General features: G+C 37.6%; 2 protein-coding genes across 3 annotated transcripts in view; one reads left to right on the top strand and one right to left on the bottom strand.

The window, feature by feature from the left end:
- Nucleotides 1–6536, top strand: part of FAM117B (family with sequence similarity 117 member B) — a 103578-nt gene extending 97042 nt beyond the window's left edge. Inside the window, exon 8 of the mRNA XM_051983766.1 lies at nucleotides 734–6536. Within this exon, the coding sequence (XP_051839726.1) occupies nucleotides 734–1052 (319 nt within the window). The 3' untranslated portion in view covers nucleotides 1053–6536. The remainder of the gene's footprint in view (nucleotides 1–733) is intronic.
- A 1556-nt stretch (nucleotides 6537–8092) lies between these two features.
- Nucleotides 8093–16049, bottom strand: part of ICA1L (islet cell autoantigen 1 like) — a 77165-nt gene continuing 69208 nt past the window's right edge. Inside the window, exons 11-13 of one of the 2 annotated variants that reach the window (XM_051983760.1) lie at nucleotides 14699–14956; nucleotides 13294–13392; nucleotides 8093–10931 (exon numbers count right to left, since the gene is read on the bottom strand). In XM_051983760.1, the coding sequence (XP_051839720.1) occupies nucleotides 10813–10931; nucleotides 13294–13392; nucleotides 14699–14956 (476 nt within the window). In that variant the 3' untranslated portion in view covers nucleotides 8093–10812. The remainder of the gene's footprint in view (nucleotides 10932–13293; nucleotides 13393–14698; nucleotides 14957–16049) is intronic. The other variant, XM_051983761.1, reaches the window with a different exon arrangement.

Genomic DNA, 16049 nt, shown 5'->3' with positions numbered 1-16049 from the left:
ATCTGTCTGTGGATAGTTTTCCAAAAGAATGAAACGGTCCCCTATAGCATCGTCAGGGTGAGAGAAGGCTGCTTGGTCTAGGTCTGGGGACAACAAGTTGCTCTGTGTTTTCTGAATGTAATGCCTGAATTCAGAAGCACCACGGCAAGCCTTCAGAATAGACTCTAAAGCCAAAGCCTAGGTTTAAGTTTGTTTTTGTGCTTGATTATGTTGCTAAGAAAACAGTGAAGAGATCCTCTTAGCTATCTTCTGAAACTGTAAGGTATCTGTCTTGCATTAATTTTGATGATCTCTGCAGTTAACAACAGGTACTTGTATGGCCTGTGTGAAATGTTAATGCTTCATTTTAACAGCCAGAATTTGTAGACATTTCAGGTGGCTATTGCAATTGAAATATTATATTGTAATTTATATAATATCTTTTTGTATTTCTTTAGGCCAGTGTGTGTCTTTACTGACTGCTTCCTAAATCGAAAATCTGGGGTTAACCATTCTTTGTTGACTTTGAAAGATGGTTCTTAAGAAAATGGCAACTATGCTTATTGTAGTTTTCTCTACTCCACAATGGCATCATAAATACATGTCCCATTTAAAGTATTTTTTTTACTCTAACTACTTTAGGAGGGAGGGAGCCAGTTGGCTTTTATATTCATTGATTTTCCTTATGTATTTACTGATTACCTGGAAAACTTCAGATAGACAAAAAATTTTGTAATCTGTCTTTTGACCCTAGGCCAAAGCAACTCCATGAAATCCCAGCCTTTTACTGTCCTGACAAGAACAAAGTGAATTTCATCCCTAAGAGCGGCTCTGCCTTCTGCCTGGTCAGCATCCTCAAGCCACTTCTTCCCACCCAGGATCTTACCCTGAAGGGCTCGAGCCACGGCCTGACTGTCTCCACCGGCATGGCCCCTACTCTGCTGCAGCCCATCACCATGGCCTCCCTGTCTGCCAGCCCAGAGCAAGAGCGGATCTCTCGAGGAACGAGTACCGTGATCCCGCAGGCCTCTCTGCTCCAGCAGTCGGGACCCTTGGAGGAGGCGGAAGGATAGGTCGCCGCCACCCGGGCGCTGCTCTGGGAAACCGAGAGAACCTAGTTGGGAACAAGGCGGGAGGGAGCCTTCCGGGCCACGCCTCTCTCCAGCATTGAGTCTGCCCCAAGAGACTCCTGCTTTTTGATAGTGACATGCCTCAGCTGTTTGTGGTGATGATGTCATGATGAGCTTCCGTAAGCAAGCAGTGCTTGGGACTGCTGTATCCCATTTGTGAAGTCTCAAACTCAGTTCACATCCCCACTTTTTTTTTTTTAAGCACTGGTTTAAAGAAAAAAAGCTGTATCATTCTTTACTTTTGGTGGACCATTTTATCACAATGTTTTTTGTGTCCCAAGTTAGACTTTTTTAAGAGCAAACAGATCCCTGCAAACATAATTACCAAAGGGAGAAGTTACTGATGCTGCAAGAACAACCATCTTTTATATGAAAATGACTATTTTATAATAATAACAAATGTTAATTTTCAGATGCATAGCAGACAATAGGATGTTCAGAAGACATTTCCCTGGCCACTGTTTATTTGTTTCCTTTTCTAGATGTATGCTATTCTCAGCTGTTCTCCAGCTGCTGGGACCAAAGGGATTGTTGAAATTTTCCAGCAATCTTAGTTGCTTGACTGTTCTTCTCCCAACCAACAACCGATAAATAAATGCATTGAACGTTTGTATGTTAAAAAAACAAAAACAAAAAAACAACACAAAGCAATATTAGTTCATTATGTGATGTTGTTTTTTGATGTCAAAAGTTTTGTGCTTTGGATAAACCATCCTTTTAAAAGTGCTATTCCCTCTTCCACATTTAAGATTCCTGTATACCTTTATCTGCATGGTGAAAAAAAAAACCTACACTCTGGATACAAGTGCTTTAATATGCTATCAGTGGAGTTTTGTTAGAAAATCAATGAGCCAAAAAGTAACTTAACCCCCATTCTTGATCACTATAGTTAGGAGTTAGAATACTCCTCTAGTTTTTGACAATGTGTAAAATCATGTGATCTTCCCCCTTAGCACAAAAATCACTTCTTCAGCTCCACCCTCAGTGTATTGTAACCCCAAGTGATCCTGATGTGGCTGTGCATGGTTCCTCTCCCTTGCTTTTGTAACCTTGCAGTCAGTGTTGTGGATTTATTCAGGGCAGATTGTGCTCTGTTCCACTACAGCCAGTGGTCCCCCTTCTTGCCCCCTCCCCAAAGGTCACCCTCCTGATCTCAGTCTCTGAGGGTATGGTTAGATATGGTTTTTTTTGTTTGTTTTGTGGGATTTTTTTTCCATGTAAGGGAAAAAATAGAAAGGATAATTAAAATGGAAAGGAAATTAAAGAGGGGGCTCTTCTCCCAGTGACACAAGTTTCAGCTTCAGCAAGTCCTCACACAAAAAACTGCAAATAGAACCAATAGCTATAGGTATTTGATTATCAAAGCAACTCTCCGAAAAATTCAAGATAAGAACATTAGTGGTTATGTTGTAGAGAGTTTGAGGGGCAACTTGTGCAGTGTCAAAGTAAAGTAAATAAAACTAATAGAAACATCCTTTTAAAAACTTCATACAATATCTATCTTAATATGCAATAATTTTATATCCCTATAAATATTATCGTCAGAATCCAGTATTAGGCACTTGAAATGGAGAAAACAACTTTAATGTTCAATCAGCCATAGTTTTTCTAAGCTCACAGTTCTATCCCTTCAGGGAAAAACTGGTAGTAGCAATAAGTGTTTTCAAAAGACTGTACCAAATTTGTATTCATGTTCCTTTCAAACAATTGGTTGATCAAAACCTGTTAAGTAATTTTAAAATGATGTGACTTAGCCATATGCAAATATTTGAATAAATCTGTTACACATCAGTTGGTAGGTACAGTGTACTTTGATACCCTTTTTATCTGAGATGAATTCTGAATATCTCCTTGTGCAGCAAAGCTTTCAATTATTCAGAAGCTAATCATCCAGTTATCTCAAAATCCCATTTCTCTGCCATCTTGTTTCTGTCTGAGATAATTCATTGTTCATTAGCTACTCTACTAAAAAAGAGCCAGGGATATGAAGAGATGAAAAACAAATCCATTAATTTGGGTCTGTTAGTGCTTCTGGTGAAAGGTGCAGGAGGAAGTTGAAATCAATAACTAAGAACACTACAGTTCCCAGATAATTTTTGAATTTTAATAATCTGCTATATTTTCTCTTTCTCTTATACACCTACCTTTAGAAAAATTATAAATAATCCAGATTGGTTGCAAATCGAATGCTTTTACCCAGATGTATACCTCTATCCAACACAGACAGGCAATACCTTGAAATGTTCCACATTTACTAAATCTGAAACATTTAAAAATTACACTTGAAGCAGATGTTTAAGAATTTTTATGTTGACTTGGAATTGAAACAAAATCTTATCTAATCCTCAGTTCTCAAATAGAATACTTCTCTTGGCTTCCAAATTAAGCTTGAATGCATTCTTTAGATGTTGAGCTTTGAGTTTTTTTGTTTCATTTGATTTGATATAGAACTTTACAGCAATTGCCAAAGGGCTAATTTCAGCATAAGCTTCTATTGTAATTTTGAAAAAATATTAACAACTCTATCAGCCTTTCACCAATCTTTTTTCATGGCATCTGATGAATTTAAGATGACGCTTAATCTTAAATATAATGTTGCTACTACAATTAAGTTCTTAGGTTTATGAGCTATTAAATAGAATCAAATTTTTAATGGATGAGATTTGGGAGAAAATAATAGTTTAGAAAGTGTTATTATGTTCCAAAAATATTAACCTAGCAGTGTACACACCTCCTAAGTAGGCGTGTGTGTATGTATGTATATTTATGCATATATTCACATAGTGGCAGAGGTAGCATAAATTAATTACATATTCAGGTCAAGAATCATGGATTTAGGGCTAAGAAAGGGACCTTAGAGATCATCTCCTTGAACTCCTTAATTTTACAGATGAGGAAAATGAGGCCAAAAGTGGTTAAATGACTTGTTGCATCACATAATTAATAGGCTGAACTGGGACTGAAATGTAGGTCTGCCATCTCCAAATCAAACATTGTACCACGTTTCTGGTGGAGGGTCGGGGCTGAGAAGAGTAAGTGTTCCTCTGGAGAAGACTGTCCTCATTTTTTTTTTCTGTAGATGAGTTTTCCTTGCTGTCAGATAGCTTTCTTAAAATAAAAAGCCAATTTATTATCTTTGAACTTGAATATCAGGTGGTGTGGTGTAAGAGAAGGGCGCAAGACTTGGAGTGAGAATTTAATCAAATTGGTGGCAGGAGGCCAGCCAACTCTTGGTGGGTTTCTTCATCTGTAAATGAGAGTGATGGTTGGCCTAGATGATACCTTTCAACTTTAAATCCTATAATCTCATTCCTCAAAGCTCGAGAAGTGATAACAATTGCTTGTTTTCCCCTGTTAATGATATGGCTTATCATGAGTACTAAAATAAGTCTTACATTCCATAAATTCTTCGCTAGGATGTGCAAAAACGTCCACTTAAGATTGGAAATTCAGTGGGACCTTTTAAAATGCTGTGATATGAAGAAGCCGTTTTGTTCTACCTGTGGAAGAAATGACTGGTGAAGCAGAAAAGCTTTCATTTTTTTCTAGCATGTAGATTTTGCTGGAAGAAAGTGATGATTAACTGAAAACCTACTTTTCATCTCTTTTGTTAAATAATAAAAGTGCCCTACATGCTACCAATAGGGTTCACTTATTACTCTGTGCTTTAGAAACATTTCATAATTAAGATATTTTTTTTTAATCCAGCTATATCATTGGTGCTGTAACTACTATTAATATTGAAAAATTTTGACTTGGCACTTTACAGCTTAAACCTAGTTGAAGAACTTATTTTAAGTAGAACAGCCAACAACAAATAGCACACTGATGATAAAGAGAAGAGAATTTTGGGGAGGTATTGGAAAAATCTCATTGCATCTTTAATTTACATTGAGGGTGTGCACTTATAAGAAAAGTTTTCCTTGAAAAATTGTCCTGTACATCAGTGTTGTTAATGATGTTAAATATTCTCATATGTATAAAAGGTGTTAAGTGTGTACGTTGTACCTTAAGAATTGTCGGTGCCTCATGGAAAAAAGTAGTTTAAATTTTATGTAAAGACAAGGTATTTGTGCATCTTGGTGGAGTTAACAGATATTTTTCCTTCCTACTGTTAAAAGAATATTTCCGTGAAAAGTTTGCATTATATTTTTGTTCTAGAAGTATTGTTGTTTCTTTAATTTGTTGTAAATGGAATGATTTACAGTAGTCAACTGATCCCAAAAAATTAGAGGCACGTAAAGTAGCAAGATGATGATCTAGTCAACCCTTGCTGCTTTGCTGTCCTCTCCAGTACCCAGAAGAACATCAGCTCCAGGAGCTATGTTATAGATGACTATTGAAAGAAACACTGGTAAAAGTTAAAGAGTGGGTTTTCTAAGAAGTGTCCGTTGTAACCTGAGGTAAGTTTGCTTCCCGGCTCGTTTCCTTTCTCTGAAGAATGAAAGGCCTGTGCTGGGATTTCCATCCATAGTGATGGATTATGCTCCGCTTTGGACTAGTAGCATGTGTTCGTAAGACATTCATCTTGGGTTGAGGTACAGGCTTTTTCAGCGGAGACCGCCAACCTTGCTAGTGTTTGCATTGAGGTACCAGGTACCATGAAGTATCTTACTGCTTTAGTAGGGAAAGCTGGGAGACATTGGAGCCCACGTTAAATGAGAAAAGAAACCTCCATTGCTACCAGTGACAAAAATAACAATGACTTTTTCTTGAAAATTAAAAACTAAGAAGCTAAAATAGTCAAAACCAAATTAAATTAAAATCTTTAATTAGCTAAAATTGAATATTACCCTATGATTTTGTTAATAAAGCTCTTCCTTTGTAATTCGAGTTACCAAGCTGGGTTATGGTAGGTGACTTTTCTTTTGTCCTCTTCCTTTTAGTTATTCATATTTCTCTTTCCTTACCCTTTTGAAGACTGTAGGATTAGCTGAGATGTGATTTCCAGCATCTTAATCTTCATTCGTCTATCATTGTTACTTGGCTTGACAGTATTAAATGTGCAAGAAACCTACATTTGGAAGCTACTGTGATCATTTCTCCTTCAGTTGGTATCTACAAGCTTTCTCCAAAATATAGAATCGTTTTCACAGCAGTTCACTGCCTTTGGGACGTAGCCTGAATTTTTTCTCTTGCCAAAATAAGTTATTTTTGTCAGTATGTTTTTTAAAATCTTGATTTTTATCAGAAAGCTACATGAGATTTACAATGTGTTGTTTACAGTCTTTGTCGCTACATATGGCTCCTTTTTTCAAAAGTCTTATCTTTGGGTATGTAGAAAAGTTTTTGTTTGCAGCGATTTTTTGTTTACTAAAATATGGATTTGAGACTTAAGTCTGCAAGACATTTCTTCTTAGAAGAAGTTTTCCAGCCTAGCCACGCCCATCTGATTCATAGCCCTTAAATAAATTCTCCAGAATGTCACTTGTGTTGCATTGATTTGTTTGGTTTTTTACAAGACACTTGTTAATATAAGTATATGACTTGCATCTTGTCTGTGGTGAATATTACTGCTCTGTGCTGCTGTACCCTCTATGCATAGGACTGAGATTTGGATTTAGAGGAAAACGAAGTTCTGTGCTCCTTAGAAAAACCTCTAACCTTACATAGTTGTTAAGATCTAAAGGAAACAAAATTTGAAATGCTTTTAAAATTTGAGGACTTGTACAAAAATCAGGTGCCATTATTATTGTCAGTTTTTAACTCGGTGTTGTCAGGTTATATAGATAGAGATATTAAGGGTATTGGGATGAACTTCCAGAAAAAGAATTCTCCCAGGGTCACAGCTTATGGACAGAGTCCCAGATGGAAAGCATTCACTGGCTTGTTTGCTTTCCCTATTCTTTGATAAAAGTCTGACCTTGAAGTTTAGGGAAGAGAGAGCTAACGGCAGAAGGCAAAATACTCTGGGGAAGACCCACAACTGACCACTTAGACAAAATTAGTTCTGGGAATTTTCAATATTTGAAGTCAAAAAACATTACTACAGGTAAGAGATTTCTTTGATACAGAATCTCAAGACATGCTGACCTAATCCAACAGGATCTCAGTAAATATATTTTTGTTTGGTGGCTTTTTTTGTTATTGTTTTTACAGGCAGCTGCAAGTAAATGCCTTGTCCCGGGTCACACAGCTAATGTTAAGTGTGGGAGGGCACATTTGAACTCGGATCCTCTTGACTCCAGGGCCAATGTTCTATCCACTGCCCTGTCTAGCTGCTTCCTCAATAAATATGTTTCTAAACCTGGTTTTTCTTTAGAGAAAAAAGATCTCTTCATGGGCTGGTTTAAGAATTGTATTCAAGAGATAGCTACTATAGGATTTGCTGGATTTCGAAATCTTGGCACCTAATTAACGTTAGCTGGGTCTTCCCACTTGCTTGCCTTCTGGCTGTCCCATTTGTACCTTAGTCTGAGGAACAGGCCTTTGCTGTCATCAGAGATGCCCTCAGTTTATAAAAATTCAGGAGGAAGAGCTTTTAAATCTGGATCCAGCTCGTTTTACTTTCTTTACACATAGCCCTATCCCTTCTAGCCTTGGGAGGATAGGAGTATGTAAGATGTTTCACTTGACACCTAAATTGCCTGACTCCCAACATCTTGAATTATCTAATAATGCCCATTAAGCTCACCTTTCTTAAAGTTTTATTTCTTAAACTTCCAACATTTCCAGAATGGATTGATTTTCTTCTCCCCAAGGTAAGAAAGTACAAGAATGCCCCCTTTAGGGCAGCTTCTTTAAACTAGCAATCACTAGAATTAATCCTGGTCTGCCACCAGTAAATCAGGTCATGTTCTGGCTTTGCATATTTCTGCTTCAAGTCTTTTTCCAAATCTGATCTTTTGGGTGCACTGATGACACATATGTAATTAATTATCCAGTATTTTGGGGTTCAGAAATAAGTGATTTTTTATCATTATTTATAATGAAGAAACAAAAGTTTCCCAGTTTGAATCTTGAAAGAATCAATCTCACAAAAGTAATATCAATTGCTCCATTTTATTTTCATTGTTATTGGATAACTACAAGAATTCAGTGAATTTAGCTCTTAGTGAAAATCCTGATAACTGACAAACAATGCATCAAGATTTTTTAATTTCTAGACAGTGGGATGACACCACTTCTAAAGTGTTTGAAGACGAAAGTATCCGTAGCACCCTCCAGACTTGCTTTGTAAAGCTGAACTAAACCATCTATCGCTGATGATTGACAAAATGTGACTTCTAATGCAAACACTTCTTTTGAATGTGCAGCTATAATTCCAGTTCCCAATATTTCATAACTATAAAATTCTATAAATTAAAGGTTTCAAAAAGTACAAAGTTACATTAATCTTGATCTTAACATATACCTAACCCACCTTATTGGATTTGGATGTGGTCTCTATAGATAAAAGGTATCTGAAGCCATTCATTAGATTTGTATAATATAAATCCATTCTTCTCTGGTACAAAAACATAGAGGAAGAGATTTGCTACCTTTCCCCCCCCTTTCCCCCGCCCCAAGCAATCAGTATAAAAAAATGGTAAGGGGTTATTTTTTTTTCCCTTAAGAATATGCTTCCCATACTCTGAAAGCTTAATGATAGTTTATTGCCTTTTAACGAATTGGTTGATGTAAAATAAGAAGAAAAAAAATTACTCCACAGTTTTATTAAAACTTTTTAGTCTCCTTGACTTCATTTTGATATATTGATTTGTTAGATTATTTGTAGTATACTCAGTTATCAGATCCGAAGGGCCTTCAAGCTCTTTGTCTTGGACTCAGCCAGAGTGAAAGATTCTCTAACCTTAATTACAGAAGGAACGTTTTCAAAGAAGTTCAGGCAGTGCTTTTAAACTGAGACCTTTATGCCCTACATGGTTTTTCATGCCTTCTTAAAGGGCCTGCTTTGATTACTTAGTGAAGCAGCCAAGCCCAATTCAGAGGTTACATGGACATTTTTCATGGGTGTGTGGAGAGGAAGAAAGAAAGAAATGCAACTCTATCTGACGTTTCACGCCCTTCTTAAAGTCTGTCGATCAAAGCAGCCATTATTTTGAGCACCTACAGTTCAATAGTTTGAGAGCACCAAAATATTTACAGTATGGTTTCCTGACACCCTTGTTTGTTTCCTTGGAAGAAAGCAACATCTGGATATTCGGCAATGAGTGTTAGTGAGTACAAAGCCATGAAAGGAAAAGTGTTACACTTTTGTTAGAACAAAAGCACACTTTTCTTTTGGGGAAATAGAAACAACTGAATGAAGAGCCACATGAATGTAAGTTAGTTCTTGGAAGTATTTTTTAATGAAAACCTCTGCTACTGTGTTTTTTTTCCACCTAATTTTTTAATCCCCCCAAAAGCGTATCCAACACCTAACTGAGTGGTTTGTTCTCTGGAAATGACTAGCTTTCCTTTTCCCCTGCCTTGTTTTCTAAGCAGGACAAGATACATGCTGTGGCTTAAGTGAAGGCTTCGATTTCCAGAAATGCTCTGTGTCCATAGGCACACACGGAAGCAACAGTGAACATATCCGGTGAGCAGGTAGCAGAGGAGCGTACTGGGGGCCAAAGATGCCACCAGTAAAAAGAACAAAAGCAGGTCATGATACTAAGAAGCCATACTGCACACTTCACACTGCTCATCAGCTCTTCCCCACACAAACTGAGGCTACTGGACCTTTACTAGTAGTTGAAAGACTTTGCCTCAAAGCTTGATTCAACTGTAACAAATTGCCACAAGAACTATAGGCCTAAAATCATCCCCCACCAGCAAAATCAAGCCGTTCCCCCAGTGAAGCCTGCGGTCTGTTTTTCTGCCCTCGGGGCCTGAAGCCACTGCAAAAGAGGGGAAAAGTACATGCAAAAATCTTAAAGGAGCCTGCTCTTCACTAATAGGACCTAAATCGAATACAGGTGAAAGCATCTTCAGTGTGCCTCTAGAAGACACTGTTGTGGGCTTGCTTGGGCATTTGTATATGCTTTTTCCCCTTTTGGAGTGCATGTATGTTACAGGTCCATGACTACTCCATATAAGTATGTGAGATAGGAAGAGTTTTCCAGATACTTAGCTGGGATAGACTAACCCTACTTTAACCATATTCTTAGTTGAGTAGAATAAAGGTTCTCCTGCTTTTCAAAGAATAAAAAATTAAGCAACAAGCAAACTTGATTCCAGTGGGCAAACAGGCACTACTTTTCTATATCCTTTCAGACCGAGTCAAGTTTTTAATCTAGTTTTAAACTAACAAAGCTCATATGGTTCCAGTAATACTGTTAACATAGAACTCAAGGCCCCTGCTCCTCAAAGACAAGCCCTCACACCCACCCGCCGCCTGCAGCGCTCACTCACTGCAGCCACAGAACCCCTCGCCAGACAATGGCTGGGCTCCCGAAAGGCTCCGACCCGTCACGTGGCCCGAGCCAGGCTGTTTCCATGGAAATGGGCATCTATCCTTTGGGAATATCTCTCGGGCTCGGAAGGGCTTGTGGTGCTTTCCACATATTCCTGGGAAACATGGACAAAGCCGAGCAAGGTGCTCGCTTGATGCTTTACCAGACGCCACCCCTCAAGTGTCTGACTGTAACACGCCAGGCTTGTGTCTGAATTGCAGTCTGAGCTCCTTCCCACAAAGGCAATATGTTACAAAGTTTGATACCTCAAGGCCATCGATGGGACGTTATAATTATCTACTCAATGGTCTACTTAGTAATTCTAGTCAAGCATTAAGGAGTTCGTCATCCGAGTGTCCAATAGCATCTGGATTCGAAAGGGGATCCAGGTCTGCAAACAGGTTAAACCAGGCAGACATATCTTGATTATTACCACCTTCCGGAGCTGTGAGCAAAAAAAGGAAGAGGAGTGACATTAAAGACGAGTGGTTTTCTATCTTGGTATAATCTTATTTTGATAGAGCTTTAAAACAAATACTTTAAAGAAATTTATACATGAGAGATTATTAATTAAATCGATCAAATGTGGATATTTTTGAGTTTTCTTTTTTCTCATTTTAAAACAATAGAGTGTAGACTAGAGTTTCTTATTTTCAAACCTATCACAGCAGAATATAATTGACAATTTTAGTCCAAAAGAATTCTCTCAAAGATTTTTCACACAGGCGTGTTGAGTGGTCTGGCAGAGATGCAGCACAGCTTTCTGTGCACATGTGACAGACGGGTGGGAGAGTAAGGATCCACTGGGAGATGAGGAAAGAGCCCAGACCTCCGGGACAGTGAGCTCGCTGGTCCCACGCACAGATCTGGGGAGCGGCTGGAGGCGAGGAAGGATGCCACAAATTTGGTGGCTTTTGAGAGACGAAGACAGGGAAGGGCTTGTTTTTTAAATTTCAGAACCAAAACAACAATCTGGGGGTAAAAAAGGAGACAGTTGGATGGCAAGGTAGAAAGGTCCTGGGCTTAAAAAACAATCTTTCTCACGAGCAGGGCCAGGAGATCATTATATACTTCAACAACAATATTATATGATGATCAATTCTGATGGACGTGGCCCTCTTCAACAATGAGACGAACCAAATCAGTTCCAATGGAGCAATGATGAACTGAACCAGCTACGCCCAGTGAAAGAACTCTGGGAGATGACTAAGAACCATTACATTGAATTCCCAATCCCTCTATTTTTGCCTGCCTGCATTTTGAATTTCCTTCACAGGCTAAAAAAAAAATTTTGTACAGCAAAATAACAGTTTGATCATGTATACTTATTGTGTATCTAATTTATACTTTAATATATTTAACATCTACTGGTCATCCTGCCATCTGGGGGAGGGGGTGGAGGGAATGAGGGGAAAATTGGAAGAAAAGGTTGGCAATTGTCAATGCTGTAAAATTATCCATACATATAACTTGTAAATACAAGGCTATTAAAAAAAAAAAGCAATCTTTCTCTAACCCCTACTACTTTAGGGGAGAGGAAGGGAGGAAGATGACCCGTGGGCAGAAGAGTCTGAGGACCAACAAGGGTTCCTGAGATTTGTGAAAACTGTGAGGGAAAGGAGGGACCCCCTCCAGGGCCCATCTGAGATTCCTCAGAAGGGAAGCAACTTGGGCTAGGGGGAAGTGGATGGAGGATAGCACTACTGCCTCAGGGTTGGGGGTAAAGGAAGAGACACTAGAAATACTTCTGGGTTCTTTCATTTGCACCAAGAAGGCTGGGTGGGGTGGTGGGGAGGGATAGTACAGGACAAGCATAGGGACAAATCTAAAAAGCAGCTAGAGACATTTTGTATTTCATAGAAGTCCTCTGGATTATACTTAAATAACTGCTAGAAACCATAAGAAATTGCAAAAGTGGGTATAAAAATCAAATTGAAATGAGACAAAAGTCCAAAGTTCCTTTTGGGAGGTGGCAATTACCTAGGTAGGTTTGTGCTTGCATGATACCACATTGCAAAGATGCTTGGGTAAAATTCAAGATTAAGGCTAATATCTATACCTAAATAAATGGCAATAATATATTTATAAATGGGTTTTTAACAAAGACAACTTATTTACAGAAAATCAAAAAAATGTTTAAGATATGTAAAAAGCAAGACATAAAATGTCTCCTTGGAGAACTCTGTTATGTCTTTGAACATTTAGTTACAACTCAATGCCAACTCCAAACCTATTTAAAATTCTAAAACTGTTTTGTTTTATTGGTCCATACCTCTTTTTATTGGAGCAATGTGTCTTTGACTGAAGGTTGACAGGGATTAATATGCACCATAAAAGTGGGTGTACCTTCAGAGACAAATACACCTTATCTACACCACTATGTATTTTTATGAAACATAAACTTGTCAAGTCAGCTGTAGTCCCCTACAGCAGTTAGAGAATCACTATTCTGATATTTCTGAAGCCCTACAATCTTGAAACATGTCAACAATTTTGAGGTTTTATACAATTTGAATAGTACTCAAAATTTAGCAGCTGTCCTATTTATGGGCAAAATGTTGGGTGTCAGTCACTAACCTGATTTTTAGTGGCTGAGATACAAGCCAGTGAGTGAGAGAAAGGAGCTCAGCTCCTCAATTTAAATATTTACTATGACCACCAATATGTACAGCTTTCCCTCCCCAACAATCTCCCTTTTATTCAGCAAAGCATTCTATTAATTATGTAGAAAACGCTAAGCCACTGGTACTTCTGAAAAATATTTGAATTCCATTCATTCTTTTTTGTGAAACTAGAAGACAACTTACATATTGATGATTTCTTTGGTTTACTCTGTGAAGGCACAGGCTGGTTATCAGAATCTGTGTGTGAAAGAGAAAATACTGATTCCCCCTGAGAAGTCCAGCCTTAAAAAAAAATTAATGAATTGTGAGACACACACAAAAATAACGTCATCAAAAAAGGCAACAAGATTTGAAATCCCCTTAGACTGTTTCTCCTCAAAAATAAAATATTTCAATCGGGCAGCTAGGTGGTGTGGTGGACAGAGCTGGGCCTAGAGTCAGGAAGACTCATCTTCCTAAGTTCAAATCCAGCCTCCGACATTTACTAGCTGTGTGACCCTGGGCCACTCACTTAAACCCTGTTTGTTCCCTTATCTATCAAATGGCCAGAGAAGAAAATGGCAAATCACTCTAGTATCTTTGCCAAGAAAACTCCACATGGGGCCACAAAGAGTCCAACATGACTGAACTGGATAGACAAAACCAGGATATTTCTTCAGTCCACAATGTATGAACTTCTATTTAATGCATATTAATATATATTATTTATGTACATAATACATATAATGTATAAGCTCTTCCAGCTCTGCCAGTGTGATGTACATGACTGTGAATCTTGATTTTCACATCTATAGAATAAGGTTATCTCGGCAAAGCTGAGAGAAGACAAATAATAATAATCTGTATTAAGAAGCAACTTTAACTGGCAATAACCTTTCTAAATTCAGCTTAATACAATAGCACCAGACAGTGAATCACTTTTCCCAGGACAGTATTGTAGAAAGAATCCTGACCTTGGCCAGCGATTAATAGTTTGGAGTCCTAATTCTGCACTTGCAGGTGGTCTTGGGAAAGGCATTTGTCTTGTCTGGATTTGAGGTTTGACTGCATATTTTCTAAGGTATCCTGAACCTCTAAACCCTACACTGTTTGAAATTTTCCAATTTTAGAGTTTCTATTTTATTATTGTGACCATTTATGAAGTGACTGCTTCAAAAACTCCATTTAAAAATCAATTTATAAAGTCTGTATTGCCTGTTGTCCAAAAGTTCCAAGTTTTTAACACAGCTCCCATGGCAGTGATATGGATTATAATTGAGATCATTTGTAAGTAAAGGGCTACCTAGACTTAGAATACAATGAAGGTAAATTAACTGAAGCTGAGTATTGGGGTTTTCTGTGATGACCAGGAAGAAATGGGGGAAAGGAAATGATTTCAAGGGTGAACATTTTATACACAAATTGATTGCTATATACAGCAATATGAGTTTTGCAGTGTTAATTCTTAATAAACTTGAAAGATCTTCATATTGACTCACAGAGTTTTGCTTGTAGAAACAAAAAAATACATATACAAATATAAAGAAAATACATACAAATATACATATATACATATGTACATATAACAAAATATATCTGAAACACTTACTACTGAAGTTTCCAGCAGCATGGAGGCCCAAGTCAAAGAGTTGTGAAGGGAGGAATCCAGATGACTTAGCGAGAGACTCTGCTCCTGAAGCATAATTCTGGCCAGGGACAGTGGTGTTGGGGCTCCCACAGACATTTTGACCTTCTTGGTTAAATTCTCCAGTACTTGAGGAGCTGGGACTCAGTAGGTTGTTCAAAAATGAGAATTCCTTCTCAAAATCCTCTCCTTCCAGGGAATCTACAAGAAGATCTTTTGCAACTGTTTTGGGGAAAAAAATTTAAAAAGAAAAAGTAAAATACAGAGCAAAAGAACGTCATCATTGTCAAATTCTTTACCGATAAGTCGCTGTAGTTCATGTGAAATACATGCTTTATGATAGCACATTTTGGTAAATTATTAAATATTAGCATGATAACAAGAATACTTTAAAGTGACCTGCTTGGTTTGCTGAATATATATATATGAAACTAAGTACAAACAAGAAAGTAGCAAAATTTCTTAATAGGGGATCAGCACATTTAGCTGCCTGCATTCATTCCTATTCGGGGTCACATGTCCTTGTGTTATTTGACTATTCACATTTGGTACAAAGGAGTTTTCAAAAAACTGTTTTTCAATAGCGGGAAGCTGAGAGGGGAAGAAGGTAGATTTTCATCAATAAAAAATAAAATTATGTTTTAAAAGGTTGCATGCAGCTAAGAATAAATGAGAAATAATTTGGAGAAAACCTTTGTAATAAGTTTCTATGATGAAAGTTTCTTTTCAAAATATATAAAATGATTCAAATTTACAAGCATAATATTCATTCCTCAATTGACAAAAGTTTAGAACATATAAACAGACAGTTTTCTTTTTTCTCCACAGTATTTTATTTTTCCAATTACACGTAAGGATAGCCTTCAACATTCATTTTTTGTAATATTATGAATTCCACGTTTTTTCTCCCTCCCTTACCTCCCCTCTCTCCAAGACAGCAAGCAAGCTGATGTTATACATATACAACCCACAGACAGTTTTCTAAAAAAAGAAATTCAAGCTATCAATAGCCATCAGAAAAAAGTTCCAAATCACTAATGATTAGAAAAATGAAAATTAAAGCAAATCTCAGCTTCTACTTTATACCTGCCAGATTGGCAAACTTAATAAAAAGAAGAAAAATGACAACAGTTGTGGGGGGCTATAGGAAACAGGCACAGTAATGCCCTGCTGGTAGCCTTGTGGACTGGACCAGCCATTTAATAAAGCAATTGGAATTATTCCCCAAACGTTACTTAACTGAATATGTTCTTTGGAATTAAATAGAAAAAGGACCATATCCAAAAAACATTTACAGTAATTCATTTTGTGGTGG

The sequence above is a fragment of the Antechinus flavipes genome, chromosome 3 (genome assembly GCF_016432865.1).
Source record: "Antechinus flavipes isolate AdamAnt ecotype Samford, QLD, Australia chromosome 3, AdamAnt_v2, whole genome shotgun sequence".
NCBI classification, from domain to species: Eukaryota; Metazoa; Chordata; class Mammalia; order Dasyuromorphia; family Dasyuridae; genus Antechinus; species Antechinus flavipes.
This window is presented reverse-complemented; position numbering and strand designations above follow the sequence as displayed.